The following is an 11,328-nucleotide window of genomic DNA, read 5'->3' as shown; positions in this document are numbered from 1 at the left end:
ACCCCCTGCCTTTCCCTCTGAAGTGCCAGCACAGAACTGCCATTAAATCACAACATCAGCTCTCAGAGCCAGGTCCTCCTCTCAGTGGGCTCACAAATGGGGAAACCTGAGTGCAAAACACAGAGTCACACACAAATCGATGAGAGAAGAACAAAGATGTCCATTCTTGAATCACTTTTCTTTCTTGGTTCTTTAATTCCTAAGGCATTCACCTTCTATAAGTGAGAGAAAGTCTTTAAATGTTCATCCAGTGCAATTTGATGAAGGCTGGGTTCCAGGCACTGGCTAAGGAACCTCCATAGAAAGAATCTGCCCAGAGACAGATGAGGTGGGTCAGCTCCAGTGCTGATTGGCTCCTTTCCTAGCCGACCCTGTGTGGCCACTCTCACAGGTTTCTATTCTCTGAAGTGGCTGCATCAGCCATCAGGTGGAGCCGGGCTCACTCCCCTTACTTCTTCCTTTGTTCTCCATTATGTCTGGGAAGCCGGCTCTGTGGCCCCCCGGAGGCCCCTGGACAGCAGCTGTGATGGTGTGGCTGGTGGCGCTGAGGGCCCCAGTGGCTGAGGGCGGAAGCTCTCCACGTGAGTGCAGGGCAGCTGCCCCGCCACCAGACCGGGATGGGCTCTGAGGGACCCTTGGCTGGGGCGTGGGGGGGCTATGACCTGAGAATAGTCTGTGATCAGCATTTCCTCTTTGGAAAAGGGAGCTGCTAAGTTCTCATGTCTGCCTTCTGGTGACAAGGAGAGGACATGGCCATCTCAGGGGCTCCAGCCTGGGGATGTCCCAATGGGAGGGAGGAGACTGGCCACTGCCAGTGACAGGAAAATGGTTATTTTTGAAGATAGAATGTTTCCAAAGAAGAGACAGCAAGACTTGTCCCCAAGACCTTGTCTGGACTAAAAACTAAGGGGCTCTGGTTGGGGAAATGTGTGCAGCAGGTCTGTGGTGTCAGATTTGGGGGAAAGGGCTCCCCGTCCCTGAGTCTGAGCAGAGGGCTGGCAGCAAACCCTGGCATCCGGGCAGCTGACCTGGTGCCACAGGCAGGGGCTCAGCTTCCTCCCAGGGACTTAGGGTCACACAGTGAGTGGGTGGGATTTCACCTTGAGCTGATGGTGGAGGGAACTGAGGAGAAAGGGAAAGTGAAGAGGGGATGATGACATGCTGAGAAGCCATTTATTTCAGACAGGATTCTGCCTTCCTGTAAACTCTGTCAGTCTTCCCACCACCCCTGGTGTAGGTGTCCTGGTCTTTCTACACAATTACCTTTATGCTATGGGTGCTCTGAGCAACTGCCCAGCTGGCGGTTGGCACAGTCCCCCTGGGATCTAGCGGATCTAACTCGGAAGCCTGTGCCCTTTCCATGATGAGCCTCCCTTTCTGGGGTTGGGAGGTGGGTCCCTAGGACAGCACTGTTGGGGGGAAGGTCTGTGCCAGGAGGAGGGGCAGCGAGCCTGGCTGGGTTCCAGGCTTTCTGTCATTGCTCCCTGGACTCTCTGGCTTGTGGTCACTGGTCTCTGAGGTTCCGGGTTCCGTGGGAAATGTGACCTCAGGGGAGGGCGTCCTGACCGCTCTAAGGCGGGGCCTGGATGTGAGATCCCCGACCACCCACCCAGCTGGTGTCAGGCTCAGGCGGGATCCAGGCCCAGGTCGTCCTGGAGACTGTCTCCTCTGTGCCCTCCCTACACGCGGGCAGTTCCCATGGCCATGCCCGGGCGGGGCTGGGATGGGGCGGCAGGAAGCGAGGCCCAAGGGGCTGCAGGTCTGTCAGCTGAGGAAGGTCCCTAGCGCTGGCCCCAGGGCCAAGGTCTGATGAGCGGCTCCCCGCAGGGGACTTCGTGCTCCAGTATAAGGCCCTCTGCTATTTCACCAACGGGACGCAGCGCGTGCGGCTCCTGACCAGCTACATCTACAACCTGGAGGAGTACGCGCGCTTCGACAGCGAAGTCGGGGAGTACCGCGCGCTGACCCCGCTGGGGCGGCCCACAGTCGAATACTTCAACAGCCAGAAGGACATCTTGGAGGAGACGCGGGCCGAGGTGGACACGGTGTGCAGACCCAACTACCAGAGTGAGGCCAGCACGACCCTCCAGAGGCGAGGTGAGCCCTGCTCCCCTCAGCCCGCTGTGGCCCAACCAGTCTCTGCTGGGCCTTTGCGACCCAAGCTCAGCCATGGTGGGGAGGAGACCGAGGGCGGGACTGGGAGGGGGGGAGATGTGGGCGGGACTCAAGGGAACCAAAGGCATCACCAGCACAGATCCCTCAGCTGGTCACGTGCTCAGGAACCCGCCTGGCCTGCCCAGTGGGCCCGCAGCATCTTCTCCTCTTTCCACCCATTCTGCACCTCCCTGACACAGGTGTTTGTGCCTCCTTGTCTTTCACTTTGCCAGAGCTGTCCCCGTGCTGCGTGTCCCTGTGCCCTCGTGCCCTTGTGCCCCATGTCCCTGTGCTCTGTGTCCTCGTGTCCCTGTTCCCCGCCCGTGTCCCTTTGCCCTGTGCCACTATCTCTGTGACCCGTGCCCCTGTGCCCTGTGTCCGTGTGCCCCATGCCTCTATGTCCCTGTGTTCCGTGTCCTCGTGTCCCTGTGCCCCATGTCCTAGTGTGCCATGTCTTCCACTCCTGCACTGCTGTGAGCCGGCAGCAAGGCCCACCTCCTGTTTAACTGCCTAGTGCAGTGATGGTGAACCTAAGACACGCGTGTCAGAGGTGACATGTGGACTCATTTTTTTCGTTGATTTTTCTTTGTTTACTCTGCCACACCTTCTTATTGGAGATATGGCAATAGCATCCTACACCTTATTCTAATATCTTATTTTCCATCTCAAGAGGAGAGTGCAGCCTTTCAAAAGGAAATGAATTTTAATATCCTGAATGTAGGGAGGGCATGTATCTTTTCCTTATGTATGAGTATTTAATAACATTTATAGTGTACCTCCTGGGTATAAGAAAGAAACGATTAAATGCAGCTTTTATAAAATTAATTTTTAAATGATGATTTAATGATGACACTCTTATTTTAGTCCCTGTAAATCTATAAATTTCTGTAGCTCTTACCATCAGCTTCTGAACTGAGTCTAATCCTGGACAGAAACCCAGGACATTCCGAGGTCATTTGGAGTGTTGCGAAAACCTGACCTGCTGTGCTTCTCTTCTAGCATCCAGTGCTTGACGAGCCCATAGCTGAAGCCGTCTGTATTATCGCAGACACGGACAAGTGGAGTGTGCAGGTGGCCACCAGTCAGAGGAAAGTGATGGACAGCACGAAACTAGGCCAGGATGTCCTGGTCTCTAGTCAGGTGTCCAGTTTACTTCAATCCATTTTACAGCTTTACAAGCTTCACCTCCCTGCTGATTTTGTAAGTATTTGTTCTCACATCACCAAAGAAATATAGTTTAAAGACACTTTTTTTCCTTTGCAATAATGGTTTTAACCTACTATTGATGATAAGTTTAAAAACACTTTTAACGATACTTTTTAAAATAATAAATTCACATGTATCCTTTTGGGTACAATTAGACGATAGTCTAAGTAAATATAGAACATTCAACATAAAACCAGCAAATGATAGACTTTAGAAACAATAGCCCTTCCATGAAACAACGTAGAGTGACAAATCTTTTTCAACAGGTAGTTAAACCTCAGTTCTCGAACATCTCGCATCTTGAACATTTCGGTTTTTGACGAGGTTGTTCATGGAAAAAAATGTCTCAGTCTTTGAACAAAAGTTTAGTTCTGGACCTGACAGCCCTTTCAGCTTAACAAAAAGCATCTCTTAGGCCACAAACAAAGGAGGGAATGCCAGTCAGTTTACCTCTAAATCTCGGAAATTGTGCGGTGAATATTTTTGTGGGTTTGTTGTTGTTGTTATTGTTGTTTTGCCTTTGTTGCTGGCAAAGTGGATGATTAGCACAATTTCAAAAGATAAAGAGGCCCTATCAACAATTAAAAATATATATTAAAAAAATAAATAAAGAGGCCATCAGGAGTGCTTAGGGCAGTGATGGCGAACCTATGACACCTTTGTTTTAGTATGGTTGCAAATATCAAAAAATTTCTATATGTGACACGGCACCAGAGTTAAGTTAGGGTTTTTCAAAATGCTGACACGCCGAGCTCAAAAGGTTCGCAATCACTGGTAGTGGGTTCAGGGCTCCACGCTGCCTCCAGGGCCCCGTGCACACATGCAATATATTACAGTCGTGACGAATTATGTTTTGGCTCTTTGGTGTCAAATTATTATTCATGTGAATTCTGTTCTCTAAATGTCTGTTGCTAGTCCTGCACCTCTTTTAGCAGCGACTGTGAGGTAGGTATGTTTCTGGGCCTCTGCCTACACATTCCCTGGCCAGTGAGCTCACTCAGCCTTTCTGAGATGAATGAGTAAATTCTCAGCCGCCACCACTGCGGCTCAGTAGAAAACAGAAGGACAAGTACTGCCTTAAAAACGGACTTTATTAATTATTTTGTGCTATTTTGCTTAATGCAGTAAACTCTTTTTGACTTGAATCTTAATTTAGAATTTGTAAATGCAAAGTCTGAGGAAAAAAGTGTTTGCTAAAAGGCAAAACAACACTTCAGTGGTTCATAAGGCAGAATTTTTGTTTCTTAGGAAGCTCAGCAAATGACACAATAGAGCTGAAGTTTGAAGTAAATAAAGTGATACTATTAAATGAGTGAATAAAATTTTCTCAGGTTTCTTTTGACTTAGATCCTGCCTCTCCTTCCCCCAGTCACCATCCGTGCAGGAGTAGATATTGTGAATGGTAATTATAGCCATTTAACGAGCATCTATTTCTTGACAATCACCTTACCAAACACCCTCCGTTTAATGCTATTTAACTTCACAACTACTTGTGTGCTAGGAGCTAGCATGACACTTTAATATGCTAATATTGGTACATAATAAATACTTGAATTAATTAGCCCAGTTATTCACTACACAGCAGTCACTCTGTTCTGTATTGCATGTGTGTACTACATGTGTATCATGGGAGCACAGCCTCATGAAAGCAGTTATGAGCAGAAGCAGCAAAATGAGTCTGTTCTTGCCTGTTTTCAATGTTGGTGGGGATGGAAAGTTCACTAGTGAATCCCTAGTCTGACCCCAGTGTTATCTGCACACGTTCACATAACTTTTGCTGACAAACTCTCTCACCTTCTGACCCACATCCTAATGCCACCAAGTGCTTATATTTTTGTTATCTCAGGTCTTTTTTCTTAAAAAATATTCTAACATTTTTCTTTTGAACTTATGCCTGTTTTTTTAAAAAATATTTCTTTATTGGTTTCAGAGAGGAAGGGAGGAGAGAGAGATAGAAACATCAATGATGAAAGAGAATCATTGATCGGCTGCCTCTGGCACACCCCCTACTGGGGATTGAGCCCGAAACCCAGGCACGTGCCCTTGGTTGGAATTGAATCTGGGACCCTTCAGTCCGCAGGCTGACGCTCCATCCCCTGAGCCAAGCCAGCTAGGGCCATGCCCTGTTTTTTTACTCCAAATCTGTCTACTAGTAAGCTGATATATTTTGTAAATCCAGCTAGCTGACCATGCTTTTAGTCAGTCCCCAGGAAGGAGAACCTGACAAGAGGTTAAGTGAGCCTGGCTGGTGTGGCTCAGTGGTTGAGCATTGTCCCATGCACTGGAAGGTTGTGGGTTCAATTCCCGGTCAGGGCAAAGGTTCAGTTGTGGCTTCGATCCCTGGTCGGGTGTATGCAGGAGGAACCGATCAATATTTCTCTTTTTCCTCCAACTTTTCTCTCTAAAATAAATAAATAAAAACACATTTCAAAACACACACATGAACTAGTTAGAATAGTTTCACACTATGGGAATAAGGGAGATGCAGTAAGATGGCAGGAGAGGCAAAGGATAAGATGTGTAAATAGGGAGGAAGAGTCCTGTTGTATTCGACCAGGAGAGGCAATCTGAGAAGATGAAGGAATTGAGACATGGGCAAGCGTGATGTTTATCAGTGTTACTTGTTTTCAAATTTCTCTTTTCCTTCAAAAATTACAAGTTTTGAAATAACATTTATTTTTTTGTCTCTGTTACTAGATTGCAAGTTCATAAGGGCAGGGACCATGGTCTGTTGTTTATCTTTCTTTTCCTAGTGCTTGTGGAATTTATATTTGTTGAATGAATGAAAATGAATCAGTAAATGGATAAAACATAGGTGGCATAGGTGATGTGGACATGAAGTTTATTATTTAGCTAGAGGCCCAAAGCAGGAAATTCATGCAAGAGACTTGGCCCTCACAGCCCTGGCTTCGTCTGGAAGTTCGTTTGGCTGTCCTGTCTAATTAGCATATTATGCTTTTATTATTATAGATAATACAATTTAATGGGAGTTTGCCACAGAATGGCATCTGAGCTGGGTTAGGCTAACAGCTGAGAGGAGTTTGTTGATGGGTGACATGTGAGAAGTGCTCCTGCCCTTAAATCCTGTCCGTGTTTCCTGCTGAGAATGGTAGGGAAGAGCCTGTTTGAGAGCATTGCTTCGGAGGAAGGATGTGATGTCACTGCTGTCCTGCTCTGTTGGACATAGAACTATCTGTAATATTCCTAATTCTCAGTCCGTGTTACTGTTCATGGAGCTGTGACCAGTGCTGATGGGCTCATGCCTCCAGAGATTCAAACTGAGGTATTTTCTCCACTGTGAGGAGCTGCAGGACCAACAGGAAATGGTCACTGCCCAGGTGTGAGTCCCTAGAGCTGATCCCCATGGTCACCATCAACAGGTGGAGGGAAAAGAAGTCCAGGTTTTTCATCTTTGTGAATAGTGGCCTGTATAACCTAGCAATTTAAACATTTAAAAGCTTCATTTTTATCAGTTGGTATCACAGAATAACTCCCATAAAATGATTGCTGTTAGCTCTTGACCCTGAAAAGTTAACTGACTCAAGTGTTTACTTGAGCTAATCAAGTGGCCCAGCTCGGGTTCTCATCTTGGACTTGGAATCCAGGGATCTTTCCCGCTGGTTCAGGGAGGACCCTCCCCATGGGAGACTTGCCTGTGCCCTCACATCTCACTCTCTATTATCCTCTCTGTTACCCCTCCCCTCCCAGTGGAGCCTACAGTGACCATCTCCCCGGCCAAGACAGAGGCCCTGAACCACCACAACATGCTGGTCTGCTTGGTGACGGATTTCTATCCAGCCCACATCAAAGTCCGCTGGTTCCGGAATGACCAGGAGGAGACAGCTGGCGTCGTGTCCACCCCCCTGATTAGGAACGGGGACTGGACCTACCAGGTCCTGGTGATGCTGGAAATGACCCCGCAGCGAGGAGACGTATACACCTGCCGTGTGGAGCACCCCAGCCTCCAGAGTCCCCTCACAGTGGAGTGGCGTAAGGGGCAGTTTCTTTCCTGCACCCTGGTCCCCACAGACAGAGGGCAAACAGCTGCCCCTGGTTGTCCCATCACATCCTTACCCGTGATGTCACTGCTGAGTGGACATCACAGGATGCTAGGCCTTTTCATTTCGTGGCAGGGGCATCAGAAGATTCCTGATATCATGGTGTTTCCAGACACTAGGGAGGTCACTCTACACCACAGCCAGAACCCAGCCTGAGGGCTCTGAGGGCTGACTGTGGCGGCTGGTGACGGGGCTTGAGGCCCAGGGTTAAGGACGCGTGTGAAGGAACAGGACCCACCCCCCCTGTCACCACCAACGGTGTCCAAGTGTTTACTGGCTGGTCCCGCCCTAGGGATGGAGGCTTCCAAAGGGCCCCTGTGGGTTGGGGACAGAAGCTGACACACAGGCTCTGCTCCCCAGGGGCGCAGTCTGGATCCGCCCAGAGCAAGATGCTGAGCGGCATCGGGGGCTTCGTGCTGGGGCTGATCTTCCTGGGCCTGGGCGTCATCCGTCGTCACAGGAAACAGAAGGGTAAGCAACTGGGGAAACGGGAGGATGGGCTGTGCCCGGGACCCTCTGTTGAGGGATCCAATGCTTGTAGTTGTAACTCTCCTCCTGACCTGGAAGGCAGGCAGCCGGGCTAGTGGTGGGAGGAGACAGACAGCTAGGCCAGGCTTTGGACTGGATTTTACTGGTTGAAAGGCAGCCCTGCCACAGGCATGACGGTGGTGAATGTCCTGGGGCTGAGAGCTCATCACTGTCTTGCTGGCCCCTTTCCAAAAGCTGCTTCTTTAAGAAGGTCAGCGCATTGGCTTCCCTTCCTTCTAGCGACAGGTCCACTCATTTGGGGGTTGTAGCTTAGGGGTAAGACCTTGTGGCTGATGGGTAGGGAGAAAATAGATTTTCAATTAAGTTGCTTATCTCATTTCCTGGCTGTTTGTGCGATGAGACCTTTCTCTGTGTAAAGTCCTTTTGTAGGATCTCATGGACCTCCGCCAGGTACTGTCTCTGCTCTGATTTAATGGGGGAGGGGAGGGTGTGTGAGGACAGGAAAAAGAAGAAGGAGCATGAAGTGAGTGTTCCTGGTCACAAAGGGCGCGGTTCATGGCCTATTCTCTGCCAGGGGACCAAGGATTCGGGGAGAAGCTCGCCCAGTTTCTGAAGGAAGCTCTGGGCTTGTTATCCAGAACCCAGGTTTAACTTTGGTGAATCTTTCTGTGAAACGTGGAGCCAGATCCACGTCTTGGGTGGTAGACACGGGGGTGATGCCCACTTTGTGCCACATGCTGGTGCCTCCTGCCAGTGGGCATTTATAAGTGATTCCTAGTGGTGAAAAGAAGGTTAGTTAACATTAAATTTGCTAAAAAGATGAAATGCTCATATCCCCCAAGAATAACAGCTGTTCCCCCACCTCCTGCATGTCTGCGTGAGGCTGAAGTGCGTGTCCTCTTCAGCTGATTTGACCCCAACACAGATTCTGGGGGAGGTGAGGACCTTATTCTCAGATCTCAGCTTTACCTGATGCTGCAGGGCCCTGAGAGGAGGGGACAGGGTACGTCCCAGGTGCCGGGTGCTGATCACTCTCTCTTCTACAGGGCTCCTGCGCTGACTCCTGAGCGTACTTTGACTGGGATCGGCTGTGTTTCCTCTTAAATGCCTGCTTGTTGTCCTTGGGCAGACTTCCCAGCTGCCTGTGAGCCTGCTCCCTCTGAGACCAGAGTCCTAGTTACTCTGAAGCAGTCTGCCAGTAAGCTCCTGTGACCCCCCTCGAGGTGGCTGTGAGCTTGGAGTCTGTCCTTTGGGCTGCCAGCTGAGTCTACTCAAGGATCCCAAGGCATTTTTCTTTTGTTTCTCCTACGCTCCCTCCCTCCCTTCACCCCCCTCCACTGTCAAGAGAAGCACGTTAAAGCCTTTACCTGACTCCAGAGCTTTTGTCATAATTAAATATGTTGTCTGTATCCCGAGCCTTCTTAACTGGTTGGAGCCAGGAAGCCACTGTAGAATGAAAGGAACATATTTTGCTCCTTGAGGGAGACTAGAGCATCTTGGGGTGCCGTGATAAATGTGGGCAGAGGGAACAATTCAATCGTCCTCCTTCCTGGCTCTTTGGTATTGATGTTCAGTGCAGTGTTCTTAGGATGTGCCAGCCTCTCTTCCAGCCTGGTGGGTAGAGTGTATGTCAGTATGGAGGAATTACCTGGGGCCAGGTATAGTGGCCCCTGGGGTCTCAGAGAACCAAACTCATGTCTCAGATGTCTTGGCAAGTCACATTGATCAAGGTCAATTTTTGTTTTGGGAAAAGTAAAACCAGCAATAAAAGTAATATTCTTGGTTCCAAATGATTGAAACCCAACTGAAGTTTAGTTTGTTCATGTTACAATGAAGCCTGGGGTCAAGTTGATTTCAGAAGAGACTGGATCCAGGTATTCAATGAGGTCTTTGTCTCTCCTCTTTCTGTTATAACTATTCATGCACCTTTCTCTTTTCCTGCATTTCTCTTTGTTCCTGTATATTTTTTAGTGTGTCTCTCTGCATCTTTTTCTGTCTGTCTCTGTGTCTCTCACTCTTTCATTGCATCTCCGTCTTTATTTCTAGCTACACCTCTGCCACCATTTACCTGCATCTATTGACATCTCTCTGTTTCTTTTTGCATCCTCTCTAATTTTTGCATCTTCTTATCACTGCACAACTTATCTTTGTTTCTGTGTATGTGTGTGACTGCCTGTCTCTGTTGTGTGTTTCTAGAGTGTCTACCAAAGTTTGAACAATTTTAGGAAAGATTCTGGTTGACCACCCTTTAGTAACATGCACACCTCTCAAAAACATCATGTGCATGGATGTAGACAGCCTTACCTTCACTCCTTTTAGTAGGAACATAGACTGGATCTCCCAGATCTTGATGATCCTGTAATGACTGCCCAGGGTGAAGGTGTCTACACCCACCATGTGCAGCACCCCAGCCTCCAACCCCATCACCGTGGAGTGGCATATCGGGCAGTTTGTTTCTGTGGACCCACGACATGTGTGCAGTTTCTCTGCTCTTTGGGTGCATTGCTGAAAGTGCTGATTCATACCCATCTCACCCCTTGTCTCCTGCATTGCCACTTATCCATGGATATAGTGACCTGTTGATTCCTGTTGATATTCTCTTCTCGGGTGTTACAGAGGTCCCTGCACACTGAGGCTCACTTGACATGGGTCAGCACAGAAAGCTAGTCTCCATCTCAGTCTCTGGGTTTGTTATACGGCCAGGTGGCTGAGAGCTTGTCTTTGAGGTAATGGAAGGCCTCCCCTCCTCCCTGCTCCTTCACCCACTCATTGGGCCTGAGGAGCCAATGGTTGCTCCTTCCCTCTCCTGAATGAAGTCAGAATGGAGAACAAGGCTTTTCTGGGGCCATTGTCTTCTGTACCCCAGGCTGTAATGCAGGTCACCAGACATGGGCACTGTGAATGTGTGGGCAGATACACTCAGGAGCAAGGCTTTCTTGGGGCCATTGTCTTCTGTACCCCAGGCTGTAATGCAAGTCACCAGACATGGGAACCTTGAAGGTGTGGGCAGATACACTCAGGAGGACTCTGCTCCCCAAGGTCATAGTCTGAATCTGCCCAGAACAAGATGCTGAGTGGTCAGAGGTTTTGTCATCTTCTCAGGATGGACACTGTCATTTATCAAAGGAGTCAAGAGGGGTGACACTTGGGGAAATGGGGAGCACTTGTGTGGGTGTCTAGGGAGCCCTTATTCTCTTTATGTAGCACTTTGCTTTTGATGCTGCAAAGACAAGAGGCAGGGCTGGATATTGAACCTGACCCAGAGTTTAGGCAGACATTGAGATCTGACTTTTCTAGTTGAAACATAAGTCCTCTTATAAGGGTAAGTGGTAGAGTATATTGTAGGGCATTCTTATGGTTCCACACTGCCACACTAGCCACCTGCTGGGAGATTCTTTTTAATGACAGGGTCAGAGTCTTC

General features: G+C 48.9%; 1 protein-coding gene across 1 annotated transcript; it reads left to right on the top strand.

Moving 5' to 3' along the window:
* Nucleotides 1–388: 388 nt before the first annotated feature.
* On the top strand, nucleotides 389–9,316 carry LOC102249578 (boLa class II histocompatibility antigen, DQB*0101 beta chain). The gene is made up of 5 exons (XM_005879715.2): nucleotides 389–581; nucleotides 1,828–2,097; nucleotides 7,069–7,350; nucleotides 7,779–7,889; nucleotides 8,954–9,316. The coding sequence occupies exons 1-5, from the start codon at nucleotides 473–475 to the stop codon at nucleotides 8,965–8,967; spliced, it is 786 nt and encodes a 261-aa protein (XP_005879777.2). The 5' UTR covers nucleotides 389–472; the 3' UTR covers nucleotides 8,968–9,316.
* Nucleotides 9,317–11,328: the final 2,012 nt, after the last annotated feature.

The sequence above is a fragment of the Myotis brandtii genome, unplaced genomic scaffold (assembly GCF_000412655.1).
Source record: "Myotis brandtii unplaced genomic scaffold, ASM41265v1 scaffold6040, whole genome shotgun sequence".
Taxonomy (NCBI): domain Eukaryota; kingdom Metazoa; phylum Chordata; class Mammalia; order Chiroptera; family Vespertilionidae; genus Myotis; species Myotis brandtii.
This window is presented reverse-complemented; position numbering and strand designations above follow the sequence as displayed.